Genomic DNA, 21,980 nt, shown 5'->3' on the forward strand with positions numbered 1-21,980 from the left:
TCACTCGGATTCGATTATATTCACACTGTCAATCTAACTTTGAATTACTGTGCCCGTTATCTTGTTGTGGTGCGCTCCCGTCAATAGACAAACCCTTTCAGTGTCCAGCCTCATCTATATTTGGAGAAAAGAGATTGCTGTGAGGTAAGGCACGTCAAAGACTTTTGTGCTGACCGATCCTGTCCTGATCCGTCTGTGGTTAACGCCGGGGTCATGACCTCCCACAGAGAGACATGAACGGCACATAGATTAAACATACCAACCTGGTGCTACGTGCCGTGTCCAAGAGGGTCCAAGACAATGAAACCACCCCTTCCTCAAGTTCTGGGGGAACTTCTGCGCAAAGAAACAACAATTACTGTACTTATTGCAGCTGAAAACGAACCATGCAGTTGGTTTAGAGCCAGATCCCACTCTATAAGTCTGGAGCCCCAACCACACTTAGAGTGCTCATGTCCTAACACTAGCAGATAAGGGCCTGCTTTGCCTTATCTGCCTTTGTTGCTCCAGGCAAACTGTGAGGTCATCCTACATTATGGGAACCAATTTATCTGTCATTTCTATAAGTATGTTGGGTAGCAGCAGTATGACCTATATGTGTGTGTGTGTGTGTGTGTGTGTGAGTGGGTGTACTCTGTGAGTGCATGCTAGCCAGTGAACGTGTGCTCCCATGAGTTTATGCTAGCGAGAGTGTGTGTTAGTTATGTGTGTGTGTGTGTGTGTTCTGGGCGCGGGTGTGCAAACAGCCCTCAGCTTTCCCACGTGTGTTTACTCACTTCTCTTCCAAAAAAGTAACAAATGAAACCACGGCCACCCCTTTAACATCTATTACATCTGACACCCAGACTTGTGTAAACTCAAAACCCCTTTAATTCTCTGATTTATCTGGCTGCTCTGTCTCCTGGCTGACAGGCGCCATTCAGCTGGTGCCGTTAATGTCTCTTCATGGGAATTTATGTTCACAGCCCTGTCTTTCTCCTTCCGTATCCTATTCAGCCCATTAGAGGATTCAGCGACCAAAGCCCCATGAAAAGGGTTTGCCTGGAAGCGCCGCTAATGAAAGGAATAAGATGTTACAGAGTGGTTGAAACAAGGTTGGATTTACGATTTTCGAGCTGTATGAACTAATTTGTTCATAAGGTCAGATGCAGTCTGTATCAATAGATACATGTGTACACACATATACTGTATGTGTGTGTGTGATCTATTGTTAATTGGTGAACCTTGGTGAGGCACACCCACCTGATGCTAAACACACATTGCACTGCTCAGGCAGGGGAAGATGGGAATGAATTGTCTGTTCAGTATGTTCATCTGAAAAATAGCATCTTTTATGATGGACTGCATAGAACATGTCCATCTGCTCTAATGATTCACACAACATGATCAACAGCCCAAAATATGTCAGTTATGTGGGATTAGTCAGGAGGAATGCGTACATATGCTAGAGCTAGTGTAGATAACATGTGCTCCGTCAGTCCATGGAAAATATTTGAATCTGACAAGAACTATGTGGAGCCAAGAAAACCGGCCCGGTTTCTGTTTTGTTGATTCATTTATGTTTTTGTTGAGTATTAGAGTGTAAATTATTCATCAAATTTCACTGGATTTTGCCAGTTTTAATTGGCAGACAGTCTCCCCAACCTACTCAGAGTCCTCCTACCTGACAGTCTATAGACACAAGCATTTAATCACAGATGGCATGTGATAATCCTGGTCGACCACTGCGATGCACTCTGCATGGAAGCCAGAGTGTAGCCATTGAAGACAAGGCTTCTGTATCACGTCTACTTTAAATGCAGGCCTGAATGTTGTGACTATGTGATAATTAACTGTGAAGGGCTTTTAAGATAGCTCTTGGACGCTCTCCCTGGGTTTTCATGGTCTTGGGAGAGGTTGGGGTTCGACATTCTCTACATTTAGAGTGTGTGATTAGAAGAACAGAGGGACAGCTGTTAAGTCTGTGAGATGTGCTGGCATCATACTGGAACAGTATGAAACAGTGTGTTTTTGACTCTAGCTGTGGCCTGGATGTTTGTTCAGAGGTTATTGGTTCTGGAGAAACAACTCTTTGCACAGATATGTGCCAGCATTGAGATATTCAACCATGGTGGATTTGCTACTGGATGTTGTTGTCTAGAAGTATACTTGTAAGGTATAACATTGCAGCTAAGAGATTCTTTAGCAGTATGATCAATGAATGTAATGGGAGTGTTGAAGGTCTCTCATGGCCAAGCTTTTCCTTACGATTTTTAGGACTTACTTTCAAAGCAAACCTATTAAATCTTAAAACTACAGTATTAGTTGTCCAAAAACACTTACTTCAGGCTGTTTAATTTGTGTGGCAACAATTTAAACATGCAGTACATTATACATGTAAAAGGGAGTGAGAACACAATCCACAAATAGGGTTTACTCCACATTGAATCTCCCATGAACAAGTTACCAGAGACGTTCTTCTGTTTGGCCTGCAGCAAGCTATAAAGCACAGCTCATCACAAGTCAATTTAACAATATGAATTCTGTACAGTTGCTGAGTTGCCTGGTGCAGTTTTTATGGTAAATCTTCATCATGAATAGATTTCTGTGTTTCTGAGCCTTATCGGGAAATAAACCTCGCCTTTCAGCAACAGCAAAATCTGTATATTTATGACTCTGATATTGTCCAGCAGTCTGCTGATGAAGTGCATAATGTCAGATGGAGAAACATTTATGTTGAGCTGTCTCTTGTGTTCATTCTATGTTGAAGACCATTGGTAAAGAGTGTAACATCACCAATAGACAAACATATTTGACTCCTACACATCCTGTGTCTTTTAGAAAGCGTTAGATTTGTAAAAGGAAATGTCATCCTTAAGAGCCTCAGTGGTTCTTGCCAAATAAGCACTTACTGCAAGTGATAAGTGATGTAAAACCATTGCCAATGTCATAAAATAAATCTTTTCAATAAATCAAATTCAAGTTGATTTGCTCCATTTTACTCAGGCTATTACCTTGACTTGGTGTTGGGAGCGATTTATATGGGTATGTGCATTAGCCTATACCAGAATAGAACCAAGTCACCCAACCATGTTTTTTCTAACATAGCTTATTTATACCGCCACCAACAGAGAAAACATGTCCTCGGCTTTAGATTTATGGCCAGAAGATAATCAAGCCATTGGGGTTGGATTCAATCAATCAACCGGCCAATCAGAGGCCGTAATAGCCAATTTGAAGAACAGGGGGAGCCAATCAGGAGTGATTCAGCCTGTCCTCTGCGTCCCCAGGTGATCCAGACCATCAGTGCGGTGGACAGTGACGAGCCACTCAGCGGGCATCGTTTCTACTTTGCCCTCGCTGCAGCGGTCGCAGGAAATCCCAACTTTACCCTGCGAGACAACAAAGGTACCGCTAGTGTCATACATGTGCATCCTCCACTCACATGTGCATCCTCCTCACACACTCCCAGTGCCAATCAAGAACCACACAAGCATATTCATAGTCCCTACATTCAACAACACACACATTCATGGGAGTCAGATGGCTGAGGGGTTAGGGAATCCGGCTATTACTCAGAAGGTTGCTGGTTTGATTCCCGGATGTGCCAAATGACGTTGTGTCCTTGGGCAAGGTACTTCACCCTACTTGCCTCGGGGGGAATGTCCCTGTATTTACTGTAAGTCGCTCTGGATAAGAGCGTCTGCTAAATGACTACATGTAAATTCACAGTCCCTACATTCAACAACACACACATTCACAGTGCCTACATTCAACAACACAAGCACATTCACAATGCCTACAGACACACACACACATCCAGTGCCTACTGTTTCTCTGCACAAACTTGATACCACCATACCAACTAAGTCTCCACTGTAGCTCTTTAAGATCACATTTACTAGCTCTTTAACCTTGCATGTCATTTACTTGCAGGTAATTAAGTTCCTACCCCTTCACCATAACAAGCCAATCACTCACACCCTGACCAAGTCCTAACACACACTGAGAGAAGAACGATTGTAGTTCAATATTGAGCGGTTACCTAGCACCTGGCTCTGCTGGGTGCTGTGTAGTGACAGTGGAAGTTGCAGGGGTTTCACATGCTTTCCACAGCAACAATACCCTTGAAGCCGTACAAGGACTTTGTCTGTCAAACTAAGCTATAGATTCTTACAAATCCTCAGTCAAGGGTCAATGCTGAATGAGTATTTCTGTACTTGTTTATTGAAATGTACTCTATTATTGTTATTATTATTATTATTATGTTATAGCTAATCAAGGGTTTACGTTTACTGTAATGATCCCAATTGTGTTTAATCTGCAAGAGTATCAAGCCCCTTTTACCAAAGAAAAGTAATAATTTTTGTGACAGTTGAGTTGGTAGTCTTGTTATTTTATTGCTGTTCACATGAGTTAAAATTTCAATGTTGTTTGAATGTGAATGTGGTTGTGGAACAAATGGCCAAACGTACTCAATAAATGGTCAATGGAGAACTCTGATGGCCTCTTCATATATGAGATTGTATTAAAGACCAGTCTACAAATGAGTTGGCTGCTGCAACATTAAACTTTATAGAAATTACTCTTCCTGACCCTGCAAATCTCATTCTGTTTGTGTTAATGAAAACTATCAGACAGCTGTTCTCATCCATCCCATTAGTGAGACTCTTATGTCTATCTAAATATGTGCTGTTGCAGTGGCGCGTACAGCAGCTGTTGATGAGATGTTACATAATGATTGACATTTTTCTCCTTAGTACACCTAGGTTGAAAATGCTAACAAAAATAATTTCTAGTATGTAAGTAAATTTAATGCGTCTTGTGTGGCACAATGGAAACCCCAAACCACCTCTCCCGCCAAAAACTCCACCCACCTGGCCCTTCAGGCAGTCATAAACAAACAGACCAGTATTTTAGTGGGATTATAAACAGTTAGTGGGATTACTAGTGGGAATATAAACAGTATTTTTGTGGGATTGATGTTCCTAAACTGTCATGGCGCTAATACAATAATGCTAGGAAGGTTCTTGTTTTCCTCCTAACTTCGTTGTTTTCCTCGCACTCCCTCGCAGACAACACGGCGTCCATCGTGACGAAGCGAGCCGGGTTCAGGAGGCGGGAGCAGTCCATGTACCGCCTGCCAGTGCTGATCATGGACAGCGGTAGCCCCGCCCTCAGCAGCACCAACACCCTATCGGTGAGCGTGTGTGACTGTGACTCGGACGGCGAGGCCCTATCGTGTGGAGCGGTGGCGTACACGGCGACCGGCCTCAGCACCGGAGCTCTGCTCGCCATCCTGGGCTGCATCCTCACTCTGCTGGGTGAGATCACACGCATGCACACTTACACATATACTGTACATATGAACACACACGCATACATGCACACTCACACACTTACACGGTACACATAAACACACACACACGTGAATAAATTGACATCATCACATTATCTGTCTGAAATCTGCTTATTTTCTATGAAGTTCTCGCAGTTATAGTGGTGTACTTATCTCCTATCTAAGGGCCATCAGGCTAGGTTGTCTGCAGATAGCGAGGTGGGGGTCAATTCCCTGTCAATTCAATTTGTTCCAAATTTTAATTGACTTTGGCAGTTCAGCTTAATTGAGGTTAGTCATAACGTCTAATGATTTACATGATATTAATGATTAAGAAAAAAACGTTGGGAATTTATAACATTTTCCCGGGAGTTGCGTTCTTAATGAAGCACCCACCCTGACCCTTCTATGATAGAAGTAGATCTGTTGGATTGATGACAGGTGATTGGTTAATTAACTCTCTAGAGATTTCTTAGTTTCAGGGAATAAAAGTCTCTATCTTAGTCTACTTCACTCTTATTTTTTTACTTAATTTAACCTTAATTTAGGCAGGCAGCTCCTTTGAGAGATAGTGTTGTGTTTGTGTGTGCCAGTCTCACAGTGATAACCGCATCGTTTGGTGAGCTATTTGTAATAATGCTTTGAACTTTTTAAATGAGATTTAATTAACAAAGTTAAAGTAAGATGCAGCATCGAACAATCGTAAATGGGGTGTTTCATAGCCAATAAAACCCACATCCACAACCTTCAACCACACAGCACAGGCAGCTCCATTGTTGTATGCACTGGTACACTTTACTGGAAGTTGAGATGGAGTCTAAGCAGAAAAACACATTCTAACGAAATAAGTCTATCTGAGAGGGTCGAAGGTCACTTTTGTTTCAGCTCTCAAAAATGTGCCTCATTCACTGCAACAAGAGAATACTTTGGTGACGAATGAGAATTTCAAAGGAGCAGCAGGGAGGAGAGGGAGTCCGTGGAGCTCTGAACTCAGCATGGATAATGGAACACAGGCTCTGTGCTGCTCTCCATGGCCCCAGGCCACATTAGAAGAACTAATGGCCTCTAGTTTAATATACCTCCAACCCTGTGTGTGTGTGTAGGTGTGTGTGTGTGTGTGTGTGCGCACACCTACACCTGCATGTGTGTACCTGCTCCAGCGTATGCGTGTTCATCTCTTAAACTGCCCTCAACAGTGGCTCCAGTGTCTCAGACAGTTGCATTCTCTTCACAATCCTGCAGAAGTTCCCTCCTTTCCTTCTCCTCCCTCTTCCACTTTTTTCCTCTGTCCTTTTTTCTCTCCCCTCTCCTTTCTTTTTCCTCTATACTCTCTCTTTTCTTACATTCCTGTTTGCCCCTTCTTCTCTCTGTCCCCCTCCCACACCTACACATACACACACTTTCACACACATACACACACCCACACACACACACACTCTGGTGCATTAACACCCCACGCACAGGCTACTCTCCCTCTTCCTGGTCCGTCAAGACCTGGTTCAATCCGCCATCCTGCAATTGTGCCTGTGATTGCATGTGATTGCATTGTTTGGCCTGCAAGGAAAGCCTTGAATCAGACCTGTGGAGGTGTTGCAGTCTTCCTCAGGTGCTGTCAGCTGCTCAGACCTGGTCTCTCATCACAGCCAACGCTGCAGGCCAATCCAGCCCCCAGCCCAACCTGATTCCAGTCATCTTTCATCATTGTAGTCTAATAGCCCCATAGGATTTCCTTTTGAAACGGAGCAGTGCCTCTCAAGTCTGGCCGCCCCTGAACTGGGCTTGGTGTTTATTAGGAGGCACCAGGTAGACCTCCATCTGGAACCTAGCTTAGCTGCTGTAGCTTACTGAACCACCTGTTGCAAGAGGTCCTGTGTCTGTTTAGATCTTAGTGAGTGCCTTTCTGTGTGTTCAATTGTGTGTGTGTGTTGTGTGTTGTGTGCCTGTGTGCCTGAGTGTGTGGGTGAAGGCGAGAGAGTATATCATCGCACACTTTCACACAAAGCGGTCGTTAGTCATAGTTTCATTCCCCACCGTGACAATGGATTTGATTGTCCTCCCTGCAAAGTTTTCACCTGCGTGCACTACTAGACAATCCTCACATTCTCCATCTTTGTTTTATTCAAATGTCATTTACTTTTATTCTGCATGAAAATGCACAAGGTTACTGCCACATATTCCACAGAGCAAAGCTGGTTGACACATCATTCATTGATAAGACGTAGAATGTCTCTCCAAGCCTGAGTGCAGGTTAGGGAAGGCTTCATCTCAGAAATGTCTCATTAAAACAGTTGCCATGGACCGCTTGTGCTGTCATGGTGGCATCGGTCATTAGCCTTTTATAGAGACTTGAGTGTTCAAACTGCAGGGCATATTCTTGTTGCCTCTGGGGAGGTGAATTGTAGTCCTCTGTTTGTCTGTCTGTCTGTTTGTTTGTTTATCTGTTTGCCTATGTGTGTCTCTGTATGCCTGTCTGTCTCCCTGTATGCCTGTCTGTCTCCCTGTCTGCCTTCCTGGCTCCCTGGCTCCCTGCCTGTCTGTCTACCTGCCTGTCTTCGTGTCTGCCTACCTGCCGGTCTGCCTGCACTGTTTAGTGTGCACACATTCAAATGGTAGCATAGCCTGAAATGTGTGGCATAGCATGTCCTATAAATCACTAAGTGACTGTCCTACCAAGTAAGCGATCAGCCTTGGGTTTGCATGAACTCAGCATGACGTGTCCAGACGGCCTGCATTCTGCCCCCGAGACAAGACTGCATGCTACACTTCATTATAATCCTGTGTACTGGTTAGGAGAGCGCTGCAAAGAAAACCATCCTTGCTCAGCATTGATTGTGCTTGATGGATCGTTTAAACAATTCAATTACTGCAAATCCAGGATAACACCGAATTGCTGTTTTATTTTCCCCTTACACGGTTTAGTGTCTTCAGTGTAAATCCAACATGAAAAGCGTATTCACTGTGTGATAGTGCCGGGCTTTAGTGGAAGAGGCTAGTGTGTGGATATCATACAGGCCTCTTCATGGCTGTCACGGTGGGGTAGTTCGTATGCCCGGCCACGCTGCTTCCCTCTCTCAATTGGCAGTTGGCCGACACCCAGCATGTGACATACGGCCCCCAGCTCTGAGGTAAGGCACCAAAACGGCAAAGAGCTTAGCTGGAAAGTACCGGAAATGTTCAATTTGAACATGCCACGTGCCCCATGATTCACTCAGCCTGGCGGAATGGAATGATTTGGAAATTTTGAACAAGAGCTACTGCGAATGCTATGAGAGGTGACCCTATGTCTATAGATTCCATGCAAGAATGCTTTCTCTCAGAGGCAACATTTACCACAGCCCCAGGCACAGTGCACGTTCACACTAGGAATGAGCTGAGGTGAACAGGCAGCACTGCCAGGCACTGAAACTCTAAGTCAGGGGTGTCAAACTCCGGTCCTCGAGGGCCGCTGTCCTGCATGTTTTAGATGTTTCCCTGCTCCAACACACCTGATTCAATTAAATGGGTTGTTACAACGATCATTCATTAGAATCAGGTGAGCTGGATCAGGGAAACATCTAAAACATGCAGGACAGCGGCCCTCCAGGACCAGATTTGGACACCCCTGCTCGAGGTAGACTGACCACTCCGGTACTGACTAAGACAAGGCTGAGTTCTACCTACATACCACTGCAGCAGAGTACAGCCAGCCAGCCAGTCACTAACAGCAGCAGGAAGAGGGCTATCCATTCATCAGCTTCTCCCCCAGCCTTTCATGTGACACTGCCTCCCCTCCTCCTCCTCCATTTGCTCTCTTATTATGAGGTGTGAAGCGGTGTTTGCCTTCGGTTCCACGGTCTCTCTCCCTTGCCCGTGGTGCCCAGACACGGCTAAGGGAAGAAATATGGGGCCATGGAGCGATATTTCACTGGCACCCGCGTGACAGTGATGGATGGAGGATCATTAGACATTTGCCAGTTTGCGAGGGTGCGGAGAGTTATTTTGAGAAATAATATATGGGAGAGGGAACAGGGATTGGAGGAGGGGTTCACGGAACTTCTGAGAAGGCCCAAGATTCCAGTTTGGGGAACTTTCCCACCAGTTAGGAAGTTCTGTGCAAAATGGAGGAAGGTGGAAGTAATGGAGTATATTACTGTTGTGCAAGGGTGTCTGTAAAAATGTTTCATATTTGTAAAATGAGAGTCATGATTCTTATTTCAAATCGAAACACGGATTAGTACTCCTCCCATATCAATATTCCCTTTGTTTTTAGTTAATAGTTGCATCAGTACATATTTTGTATATATATATATATATATATATATATATCAATATTTGACGTGTAATGTGAGGTTGTGCTGCTGCTCTGGTCCTCAGTGATGGTGCTGCTGATTGTGAGCATGAGACGGAGGAAGAAGGAGCCTCTGATCCTGGAGGAGGAGCGGGACATCCGGGAGAACATCGTCCGCTACGACGACGAGGGAGGCGGGGAAGAGGACACCGAGGCCTTCGACATGGTCACCCTCCGCAACCTCAACGTCATCCGGGACCCCAAGGTCCGGCGCGACGTCACCCCAGACACGCCCACCTTCTTCCCGTACCCTTCCTCCTCCTCTTCCTCGCGCCCTGCCTACAAGGCGCTGCCGGACAACGTGGTGTTCCGAGAGTTCATCTGGGACCGGCTGAAGGACGCCGATGTGGACCCGTCCGCTCCGCCCTACGACTCTTTGCAGACGTACGCTTTCGAGGGAAGTGGCTCGGTAGCGGAGTCCCTGAGCTCACTGGAGTCCCTAAGTACAGACTCAGAGCACAACTACGACTATCTCAGCAACTGGGGTCCACGTTTCAAAAAGCTGGCCGATCTGTACGGCAACAGCGACAGCAGCAGCGTCTTCTCATAGCCGAAACTTATTTTCCTCCACCCCCACCCCACCCTCCACTCCCGAGTTCGAGCCGAACTTAGAAAAAGCCAACAATAGGTGTTTATTGTTACAGTACCTGAGGATAAAATGATCTCTTCTGCCATAGTGGAGCAAGCTTCAGTGACAACAAACATGAGATTGATAAGCAAAAAAAAGAGAACATACCGATCTTGACTTCAAAGGATGTGGTTTGTTTACTTCCCTTGTTAGGATTTTCAAAAGTGTGACACCGCAAGTTCTGAAATGGACTTCAAAAGGGACATGACTGAAGGCAAAACCTTGTGAGCAGAGACATTAAAAGGTTTTGTGATGCTGGGCCGGGGTCCAGTCATTGACAGCAGATTACATTCACAGTACAGTACACTTTTTAGAGAAGGCACCTGCTCTTTCATTACAGCAATGGGTACAGACCCAGCACTCAGACCCAGCACTCAGGCCCAGCATTCCTGCTTTGATGGGTTTCTTTGCTCTTTTGGCAAAACAAACGAAAAAAAACAAAACAAGAAAAAACTAATCCCACAAACTTGAACAGAAGTACTGGGCCACTTGGCTAATTGGTAGTCCCTCGCCCGTTCCTTTTTCAAGTCATTGAGTGTGTCGATGTTTTGTTCCGTTGGTCAATTTGAAACAGATCTGGAAGACAATCGCCTTGGACTTCCAGACAAACAGCTTATCAGGTGGTTGAACATCTCAGAGTTGTTTACAAGAGCCCATTGCCAGCCACACACACTGTACCTACCTGTTAGGGGGGTGTATTCACAGAAAAATAATGACATGTTGCTAGTTTGTTTGTCTCCTTTGGTATGGAGGTAAACATGCATTTTATTCCTCTTAACAATACATTTTTCTGATATTACCGTGTGGTGTTTGCCTTTCAATCTCTTATCCTTAGGCCGGACTTGTTCTATTGCCAAGTGGAATTTTGTGTAACAACAATGTGGTAATGATGTAAAACACAGTACCAAGATATTTTTTTTCTTTGCCCTTGTTTGCCCTTGTTTGCCATGGAATTATTCATGGTCAAACCTGTTACATTTGGAGAGCTTTGTTGAAAGGGTTGGCATCAACGCTGTGCAGGGTCCTGAAAGGTTCCTGGAAACAAGACGCTAACGCCTGGAGAACGTCTTTGAATCTGGGAATGATTCGCTTGAGTGATTTAACTGGACAAAAATTCCCTGGTATTTGAGAGAGCGTATCAAATCTTTCTTTCAGAGATGTGGTTGGCACAGTTAGATGAAGGTTGTCTGTGGTTCTTATTGTGTTTATTGATGATAAAGGACACACTGTACGACAATGGTATTGTGACAACAAATTTGTCATATTTTCAAACAAAATTGGTTTTGAACTGTTACCACTGGACGTCAAAATGTTAATCGAAAATGTATTCTTATTTATTTAGCAGAAAGCAGAAATATGTGACAGATCTTTTTATCCTTTTTGCTGACAATAAAATGGACATTCAGTTCCTCAAGAGACTGGCCTGACTTCTTTCACTTCTTTTACTTTCACAAAACGAAACAAAACCCATTTCCCTTTCCTCAAGAACCCAGACGGGAGGGTGGGGAGGGTGGGGGTATGTGGAAGAGGTAGGGAAGAAAGGAGGAAGGTTTTCTGTTTATTTCACGTCTCCTTTCGATGGGGCTTTGTAGTTGAAAGGCCCGTGTGAAACAAAGTGTCAGCCTTGGCGCTATGCAGAGGCATGTGATGAATGTCTGCTGCTCTGCCAGTCACCATAACTAGCCTTTTGCAAATTAGGCAGGTTCTGCCCCTGTGGTTGGTGAGGCTCTAGGTCAGGGCAGATACCTCTGCTGGGGGCAGGGCACAACACACACTTATTGTAGTGTATTTGTGTGTGTAGTGTATTTGTGTAATCCCTGTTGTTTTTCCAATTGGTTGTGTGTGTGTGTGTGTGTATATGTATACCTCACCCTCTTCAAGGTAATGACTACACACCAAAGCTTAAAGATGTGTTCTTGACCCCAACAGGAATGCAATATCCTTATAACCTGAGTAACCCTCAGTCAATTTGCCAAGTAAAGAAAAGGAAAACATATATATATATTTAAGGGGATTTTATGATTGGACTGTTACAACGAACACATTTGAGATAGATGTTGGTTAATTGGTTGGTTTGAATGCTATCTTTAGTGCCACTGTCAACATTATCGTGGCCTCTGAATTCTCACTTTAAATCAACTGAATGTGTGGGAGTTTCTTTTACAAGCCAATTCCACACTTTTGACTGCAAGGACTACTACTTATTGAAGTGTAACCTAACATTTAACCTCTTCTATATCACAGGTAAAGAGCCTGTTAGATGTAATTGAAATGCACCATAACCAGTGTTTTCTTTAAATCCAATTCACTTCCATATCTGTCCCAACAGTTTTTAGTGAAATAAAAGTATTGTGATTATTGTGTATAATCCCAGACAGTGTTCCTCCTATATTGATAACAGTAAGTGATGCAACACTGAATACAATGCCTGCTCCGCCTCTCTAACTCTCCCTCAATGGCTTTGAGTCGTATGAATACAATTGACGGTGCTGTAATTCACTGTGATGCAACAATCAGCAATGAGTCTGTTATGCATGCTCGCCCAGGCAAGGTAAATATGCAGTCTTTCTTCTTACAGGTGTTGACATAGTTTGCTAAGCTTTGAAGAAAGGCAAAAGCAGAGCATCAGAAGAGTAGCCTGTGTAGAGGACCCCCACCCCCAAAAAGTAAAAGGCCGCTATTATGTTCATAATGGCTGGGGAACAAAGAGGGCTTCTTTGACTGGACACAACTGGAAAAAGTTTTTGATGTTAGCAACAAGGAAAGTTAGTTGTCTTCTCCAAAGACTTCAATGTCAAATGCCTTTATATTGTCAAGTATTGTGTATTCTCAGATTCCAAAAGATGCTACTGTGCACAAATAATTAATAAACTTAACATTTTACAACTTTAACGTTTTGTACCAGGGATAAAGTATGGTTTGAGCAAGCACAATCAATAATCCCAACTTTCTGTTAAGCCATGTACTTCGGCAGCAATGTTACAGTCACACTTCAACATTGATTCTGTAGGTTCTCTCGCTGGATAAGATCCAGTAGAAATTATTTTAAACAATGTTCTGGGCTACAGACTGTTTTCCAGGATCCTTTGTGATCTTGTGTGCTGCAAAATCTGAACAGGTGGTTAGAACAAGAATTATAGTGAAGCTTTGTACTGCGCTTTTTGTCGGGAAAATTTAGAAAATAATGATTAATTAACGTGTCTCATAAGTTCATTACCAGGCTGTGCGCCCGTCCTCCTTGATCTGGTGAAGAATGTTTTCAGTTCCAGGGCAGGAAGGTTCTGTATATCAATCACACAGTGGTCTCCTGTCCCAGGGGCTTATGACACAGATCCAAGTTTTTGTATTTTATATTAGGGAGCTGGTCTGAATCAATACACATCGAGATCTTGCTTTAGCCTGTCTGGGGCTTTCAGGTTTTGAACTTCGCAGACTACTTTTAGAGGACCATTTCATTGTAGATACAGATAGAAAACTTTTCTATCCACAATAATGAAGATGGCCTTTTATCCTGGCACCAGAACCAGCACATTTGGAATCCAGCATTCACCTGTCAATCAAAATCAGAAGAAAGTGTCTTGGAAGCCAAGGGCTGGGGGGTACTTAGTAGCAATCAGGACACTCTGGTATCACAGGCTCAATCTGAACCTGGGCAGATTAAGCTTGCTGGCCCGGGGGCTGGGTAGGCATCAGACCTTTCACTCTGCCCTTATCATAACCATGCATCGGCAACAGATTGTTCTGAAGGGGCGCTGGCCATTTTTAGAGACAAGAGAAAATAGACATCCCCTGCTCCAGACTGTCAGGTGGAACATTGCTAATAGAGTCTGACCTCCCTGTATTCGGCTGCAGAAATCACTTGTGTCTAATAGCCTTATCTTCTGGCATGAAGATAGACTGAGGACTGGTGGAGGGGAGAACGTTCATCTGGCAATCACTGCTGGGACGCAATCATTATTCCAAGACTACTCCTGCAAACACAAATGTATCCAAGTGCATCTTTACTTTTGCGTATTTACCAAAACAGCTGTGATGTCTACCGATGGTTGGCAGGTGTTGTTTCTACCTGTCAGGATATTCTGGCAAAGTGAACATTGACGCTGTCCAAGTGTGTTTCCTACCGGTGCAGTGAAAAGGACAATTTAATGAGATACCACAGAAATCCCTGCCATCATCTGAGATGTACTGGATAGCAACAATTAAACAACTTCAACAGCTATTTCTGACCTAAAACTGTCTGATGACTTAACCCTTGTGCTGCCTTCGGGTCACATGACCAAAAGGTTCATAACGAACCATCGTTGTGTTTACCCAATTTTACCCAATACAAAAGCAAATAAAAATAATTTTATTTTAACCTTGCCCAATTTGCTTGCCCAAAAGAGCAGTCAAATATGATATGATATACTTTTTCTGTGTGTATATTTACCTTCTCTTCAAATCTGACCTGACAACAGCCCGTACAACACACACCACATTGCTGTGGCCTATGGCTGAAAATAGATAAAAGCTGGTCTCAGCCTTCACAAACCACATATTGATGCATGTGCCTTCAAAGATATATTCAGAAAATAAACTGCCAAAACTGGGCGAGTTCAACTTTTTGTCCTTCTCCACTGATAGAAAACTTGCCAGTCTACCCCTGGCCATCCACGGGTGCCTGACGGTGGCAGGTGTGTACAGGGAAGACAGTCTGGGCTCGTCTAGGCCACACCTCTCCCCATAGCACAGTCTTTTGAAAAAGAGAAAAGGATGGAAAGGAAGATCAAAGGGGCCTGCCAGCACCATGTTTTATTCTCTCTCTCTCTCTCTTCTCTGCTGCGCACACAGTTCAGCCAGTGCCTTCAGCCTCTGGAGTGTTAGACCGCAGGGCGCTGTAAGGTTCCACTCAAATGAGACCGGTCTTGGACCTGGGCAATATAAATAATTCTCTTGTGAGGTGTGAATAAGCAACATCTTATCCTAGGGCACCCAGAGAGGCTTAAGGACTGTGAAAGTAGACCAGCAATGGGAGAAACGAAAGAATTAACGAGAATTTTAATTTGCCCAAAAAATAAACTTCAATTGAATTCACATTGGATTTGTTATTGAAATATCCTTGTAGCTTGGGCCATGTGGTGATTAATTTTAGATGTAACTATTTATCACAGAACAGAGTAGAAGGCATTGAGGAAGGAGTCAGACAAGAGGCTTTCAGTGTATACTAAGGCTCAGCGAACAATTCTATTATCAGTGTTGGCACAGCATCAAAAGGAAACCAACAGTTTGAAACAAGATGTTTAAAGACAATTCTAACTTGTCTCCTGTGTAAAACCACAGACAGTTCCGTGAATATTTCCAATTACCTGTTACCGGTTTGACTGTCCAATCTAAAACCCCTCTCAAAACTCAGGGTAAGTATGTCGAAATGTCCCCTGCTAAATTATATGTTGAAAGAAAGGTCGGGAATGACCAATTAAAAACAAACAAGGTATTAAAATGATTTTGTGGAGTTAACCAGAACCTGAAGATGAAGTCAAATGACCAAGCTTATTTTTATTTGGCAGTAACTGTAGAGAGTCTGAAACACAACATAATAAACATAAAGGTGCTGGACGGTCTTAAGCAAGCCAATGTTGTTATGTTGTACAAACTATAACAACATCGAAACACGAAAAACAACGAGACTTAAATAACATACCTTAGTGATGATTGACAAAAGCCTGTCAAAGTCCTGTCAGTACTTAATGAGCCTTAATGGACCAAGGCCTAATTAGCAGAAGTGTATTCTCTTACATATGTTTACTGTGTTATCATTAGCCAAGCTTGGTGAGATACGTGTGGGTGGTGTGTGTGCTTGTTTATCCAGTAGACATGGAAAACTGTTACACGCTACAGAGCAAGCATCTCGTCAGTGGGACCTGTTCTGTATTAATGGGTACGGACTTCAAGACTAATTGATCCTCTACAGACTTGAGAAACGGATGCGAGTAACAAAGCAATCTTTCCAAATGATTAGATTTGGGATTTGCTCGTTGTACCTTTCGCTGTCTTTGTGTTGAATTGTAAATGCTGGATAACAAAGAGAAATTGAAAAAGGCCAGACCCAACGAGTCTTATGTCCTCTTTTAAAGCCTTGATACATTTGCTACCCTGTGAGAGTGTTCTTTTTTGAATTTTCGAATGAAAAAATATTTTCCCACAGGGGCAAGTCCTGGAACACCTGTGGTCCATAGGACATGGGTCCACTTCCCAGAGAAAAGATTGCCTCAGTTTTCTAGCACTGCAGCCCAGACCAACATGATCACTATAGAGAATACTTACTCTAACCTTTCTGCTGGATTTTCTTTATGCTATATTCGTACGCGGGTTTTGATGAAACCTGCTAAAGTGCATTTGGTTTGAACATTTTTAACCATGTATTTTGTGTAACCTACATAACTTTCGACAAAAATTCGACATTTCACCCAATCCCTCACAAAATCAACCTACAGGCACTCCTTACTTTCAATCTTCAACCAGCCTGTCCCCCCTGCCCATTTGCTGCCCACTTGAAATTCTGGTTATTTAGTTTGTAAGGAGACTGTGTAATGATTTTTGCGACATTCTTTGTTTGATTATCTGTTGGATTAAAATGTTTTATTTAATGTTCTGATTTTGGTGTAATAGTTGTGTTTGTTTAATAAATACTTAATACTATAATCAAAAGAGATTGAACCATTTTGTGCTCAGATTTACACTACACTGCACAAGGAAATGTCTGTGCTCTTTTTAGATAATAATTTAAGGTTTACATACAGAGAAACCCCACCTCTAATTGTAGTTTGTCCATCAACACCAACATTGTGCAACATTACCATCTGGATTGTACATGAAACGGTTGGGTTTAAACTATAATTGACAGTATTATCTTCCCCTGGCTGACTCTTCCCCTGGGCCAAGGAACTGCAGATATGCTGCTCACAGTGAACTTGCACACACACACACACACACACACAAACATACACACCACGCACACAAACCAAACACACAAACTCTTTCACTACATCCTCCCCCTACTACCACTAGCACTCACCCCTCTTCCTCCCTCAGTCTGCTTGGTGTACATTATTCATGAGATGAAGACCGGAGCATCTCCAGATGACCTGTCGTTTCTCCTTAGTCTCCATCACAATGGCCATACGCTGCTGACACTGGAAGCGGCCGGGGGAGATCTATCTGAGACCTGCCTGAGACAGTAACACATAAACTTATATGCGGGCAATACCCACTCACTTCCCAAATATGCAGGTGAGGCCTCTCGGGGCCCCAAGTCTGCCATGGCATATTTCAATCTTGTATCTTTTGCTATCCCTATGCCACTGTTCCCTCCTCCACTGTGCTCTCTCACAAGTAAACAGTGCATGGTTGTTACCTCAGCCCGCCTACCAAAAATGGAGTTGGTGTCAGTCTGGGTTGCGGAGTTATGAAAAGAAAACAGGAAAGAAGTGATGGGATTCCTCTATTGTTTTCAGTAATAATCCATATTTCCATTGCAGCCACTTGGATGTGAATGCTTTACTCAATATATGTGGACTTTTAAATACGAAACAGATACTGAACACCTACATTGCTGACAAAAAACACTTTTTACCAATGTTCAAAATGTTCATTGTCTTGGTTGTCTTGATGCAGCGATGACCAGTAAATGAAACAGGCAGTTGCAACAACGCAACTCTAAAAACTTTTAGACTAACAATCATACAATGCTTCTAACTTTCAGACTTTCTCTGGTTCCACCCTTGTGACATCTTGTCAGCTGCCTCGAAGACAGCCTTTTCCAGCCTGGCCTCCCACTTGTTATTTGTATTTAAGGAGTTTATTTGCGTGACAAATTCCCGCAAGGCCTTTTTCCTCTGAGGTAATTGGGATTGCTGTCATTTGGCCTCCCCATCGTCGAAGAGACGACATTAACATATCATTAGCTCTTTCTGGGACCGTTCACTCAGAAAATTAGAGGTCTCCGTGGACCCCAGGCTCCATCAGAACGGAAAAACACATGACGTCCCCCTTTCATTCCTGGAGTCAGTTTCAAATGTTCCCTTCCTCACCACGTAGGGGACAAGGGCAAAAGCCAACATCAAAAATAAAGAAGGAACTTCCTTGTTTTTTTTACAATCGATGTGGAATATATTTGTATTTTAGTTAGGTTACTTTCACAGATCCATTATTTGAGTTGCATACAAAAATGAAAGAGTGCTAAAGGAGAATTAGCTCAGGTTTGCTTATTAACACAGTCTCGAAAGCTGTGATTTACACTGCTATCTAATTAGAATTTACTGTTCTTACGTTATGTTTCTCAAAGTTAATATTGGCTAAATTCCGGTTCCTGACAGTTATCGCTTGAGAAAATGGCGTTAGAAGTTACCCCAGTGCCAAGTCGTTTGTGTTGACAAGACACCTGCAAGATAGAAAATGTGTTTTGATTAAACACCCTTTTGTGTTGTAAATCAACCATAATATCCTGTGCTGATGTGTTCATTGCCTAACTGTTTGTGTAATGTACTATACCTTGATCTCAACATTACAAGGTGTTTCTTACTGAAGCTTTGTCTAATCAGAATACATTACAAGATGATATTAAAAAGCAATACCATCAAAGGAGATAGAAAATAAACTCTCTCTTGTTGTCTATCTGCAATGTCAGCTGTACCACAAAATCTCCTCTGTGAATTACAGTAAGAGATGGATCAACGAGCTCCAGAAGGATGGAGTGGGAGTCCCTTGTCCTGATCTCTCCTCAGCTGGCTTCTAGCGAGGGGGCTCTGGGTAACTGATCTGTTTCCTCTTCCTCCTGCAGGACACAAATCTGCATTTCCTCTGCATGCTTTGATGAAGGAGCAGCCAAGCTGTCCAGCTCTGTTAGAGGCCTCTCTGATTCTGCATTGCACACTGACAAGCTGCCGAAAGAGAGAGAGGAGAGGGAAAAGTGATGGGAGGAGGGAGGGAGGGAGGGAGGGAGGGAGGTAGGGAGGTAGGGAGGGAGGGAGGGAGGGAGGGAGGGAGGGAGGGAGGGAGGGAGGGAGGGAGGGAGGGAGGGAGGGAGGGAGGGAGGGAGGGAGGGAGGGAGGGAGGGAGGGAGGGAAAAGACTGCGAGAGAAGCAGAGGGGGGAAAAAGAAACGAAGAGAAAGCACAAAAGAGAGAGAGAAAGAGAGAGAGAGAGAGAGAGAGAGAGAGAGAGAGAGAGAGAGAGAGAGAGAGAGAGAGAGAGAGAGAGAGAGAAAGACAGAGAGAGAGACTGCATGAATGTGTCCAGTGAGTGCGTGGGTGTATGAGCTTGTTTTTGTGTTTGTGCTTGTGTGTGTTTTTCTTGTATGTTTGTGAGTAACTTACAGTGAAATTCATAACCGGAGCTGCCAGCTTTCCCGATTTGGACAGCATGAAGGATTTAGGTGGAAACTTCCACCGAGCTGTCCCAAATGTTCAACATTGTAACACCACAGGTGGGAGAAAAAGTCACACATTTTCTGTTTCCCAAAATATTGAATATTCTTGTTCAGAAAACTATACAGAAGAATTTGGATGCAATTTTGACCTCTGGCATTGTGAATTTGTTTTTCCGAAAAGGAAATGGTATTTTGACATTTCATCCCACATTGGCTAATATGCCCCCTCTCACCGCAGAGCACCATTTCAAAAGTTTGAGAGGAATGTGAAAATGTCAGCAGTGTCTTGTCCCACTTCAAACAGTACAATGGTCCAAATATCTTGAAGGGCACAAGAAATACATACAATCCAACCACACCACACACACCTACACACACACACACACACAAAAAAACACACACAAACAAACTTGAGGTGTATACACAGGATGGTTAGCCGCGATAAATTGAGCTGAAATTGGGCAATGAGTTCCGATGCGCTTGTAATGTGGCTTAAATTGCCTGCCCTTTGAGGAGGGTCAGTGGACCCTCTCAATGTCAGTACACTCCCCTCACATGTTGAGTGCTTAGTTTGCCATGCAGGGCACAATCCTGGGATCTGTTTAGTATTCATTCACTTGAGTTTCCTAAAGGTTACCAAACCTAATTAGACATTTATGCAGGATCTTCAAAGGTCCTGGTGTTATTAATGATGTGTCGGCTCTAAGGAGAGCATCGATGCCTTGTTTTCTGTCTGTGAGAATACACTCCTCACAATATGTTCTCCCGAAACACTGAGAACAATCTGGAAATGTGATTCCTCACACCGGAGAGCAAGGTGGGGAGATTTGATTCTTTTATAAAGATTTAGATTGAATGTACTGAAGCACTGCTCTTTTACGTTACATAATGGAGTCATACATATCAGAATACCCTATGTGAATTATTTAATAGAATCTGATCTTGGTCGTCTCCATTTTGTCTATCCTCCACTTTTCACAAAGTATATGAGAAGTTTAAGACAAGTAAAGTTAGGAAAGTAAAGAGAATACATTGGCTGCCCTTTCAAGTGATTAACTAAATATGATTGGCAAATTACTCTGCAATTACAGGGCCATGTTTGCATCGAGAATGAGCAGCGCCTTGGGTAACAGTAAATGACAAAACATCTCGAATAAAATTACATTTCTGTTCATTATTTATATTCTGACTTTAATCAATTATGAATGGCAGCTAATTAGTGGTATCCCTGTGCCATTCCTCTCTTCAATGTCAGTTCCTTGACAGCACATGAGCTTGTGATGACATCACTGTACACCTCGGCACATGGGCGGCGAATCTTTAACTCAAGAGACTTCACTAATAACCTGTGAAAGTACAGATCTGTGCTTTTGTATGTGTGTGTGTGTGTGTGTGTCTGTGAGTGTGTGCGAGTGTGTGCGCGCAATTGTAATAAGGCAAGTGAAAATGAAGAGGGTCTGAAATGTGGGTGAGTCATTTTGCATTTTCCTGCTCCACTGCACGTCAGTGAAAGCCCTGCGTTTTGAATGATGGGCCAAACAACGCACGGTGAACAACACACCCTGTGGCTCAAACAGAAGGGGAGAGAGGGAGAAAAACAGAGAAAGAAAGAAAGTAAAGAGGGGAATGAAAAGAAAAATAAAGATAAAAAGGGTGAAAGAAACATCCAATATCAATACCTCGATAAGCCCATTGAACATAACCACAAAAGTGGAAAATAATACAAAGCAAAGATAAAAAGTCACCTACAGTTGGCACTTGGGTAGTTCTGTAAGGACCTTTCAATGGACAGATTTAATGAGGAAGCATCAATCCTTTAGCAGGCAGAAAGCCCTGACATCGAGTGAAAGTAATCTCTTCTTTATTAATGGGACTTTTCACTTTGGACCCTGAGCTTTGGTATTCCATAATAGTATTCTCCCAGTGTGAACCTCAGGTAGGAACAATATGAAATCAGATCATGGAGTTGTGAGATGAATGATGAGTAGCCCACCAGCCTCACTCAGTTTTAACAGCTGTGCTCGCAGAGACAAAATGAAACATCAATGAGCTGAAAAAGAATGAAAGAATGATGGCTATAAGGGGTTAGCTTTCATGCAAAGCGATGGTATTCAAGACACAGGTGAACCCACCTTTTTAGATGCCTTGAAGGTCATTTTTAACCCAGTATGAGTCCAACCGATAGTGGAAAGAGTATGGTGGATCATGTTATTTGTTATAGTGTTCAATTTGCTATGGCATAATATGTACTCAATGTGTGCAAACAAGAGTTTCTTGTTGATCGAAAAGTGTCTGATTATATA

The 21,980-nt window shown here is 43.2% G+C and overlaps 1 protein-coding gene across 1 annotated transcript in view; it reads left to right on the forward strand.

Moving 5' to 3' along the window:
* The window catches only part of LOC146274884 (cadherin-7-like), a 49,103-nt gene extending 38,909 nt beyond the window's left edge, over positions 1-10,194 (forward strand). Inside the window, exons 9-11 of the mRNA XM_084702534.1 lie at positions 3,270-3,387; positions 5,055-5,303; positions 9,671-10,194. Of these exons, the coding sequence (XP_084558660.1) occupies positions 3,270-3,387; positions 5,055-5,303; positions 9,671-10,194 (891 nt within the window). The remainder of the gene's footprint in view (positions 1-3,269; positions 3,388-5,054; positions 5,304-9,670) is intronic.
* The last annotated feature ends 11,786 nt before the right edge of the window (positions 10,195-21,980 follow it).

The sequence above is a fragment of the Hypomesus nipponensis genome, chromosome 8, assembly GCF_054491055.1.
Source record: "Hypomesus nipponensis isolate SF chromosome 8, ASM5449105v1, whole genome shotgun sequence".
NCBI classification, from domain to species: domain Eukaryota; kingdom Metazoa; phylum Chordata; class Actinopteri; order Osmeriformes; family Osmeridae; genus Hypomesus; species Hypomesus nipponensis.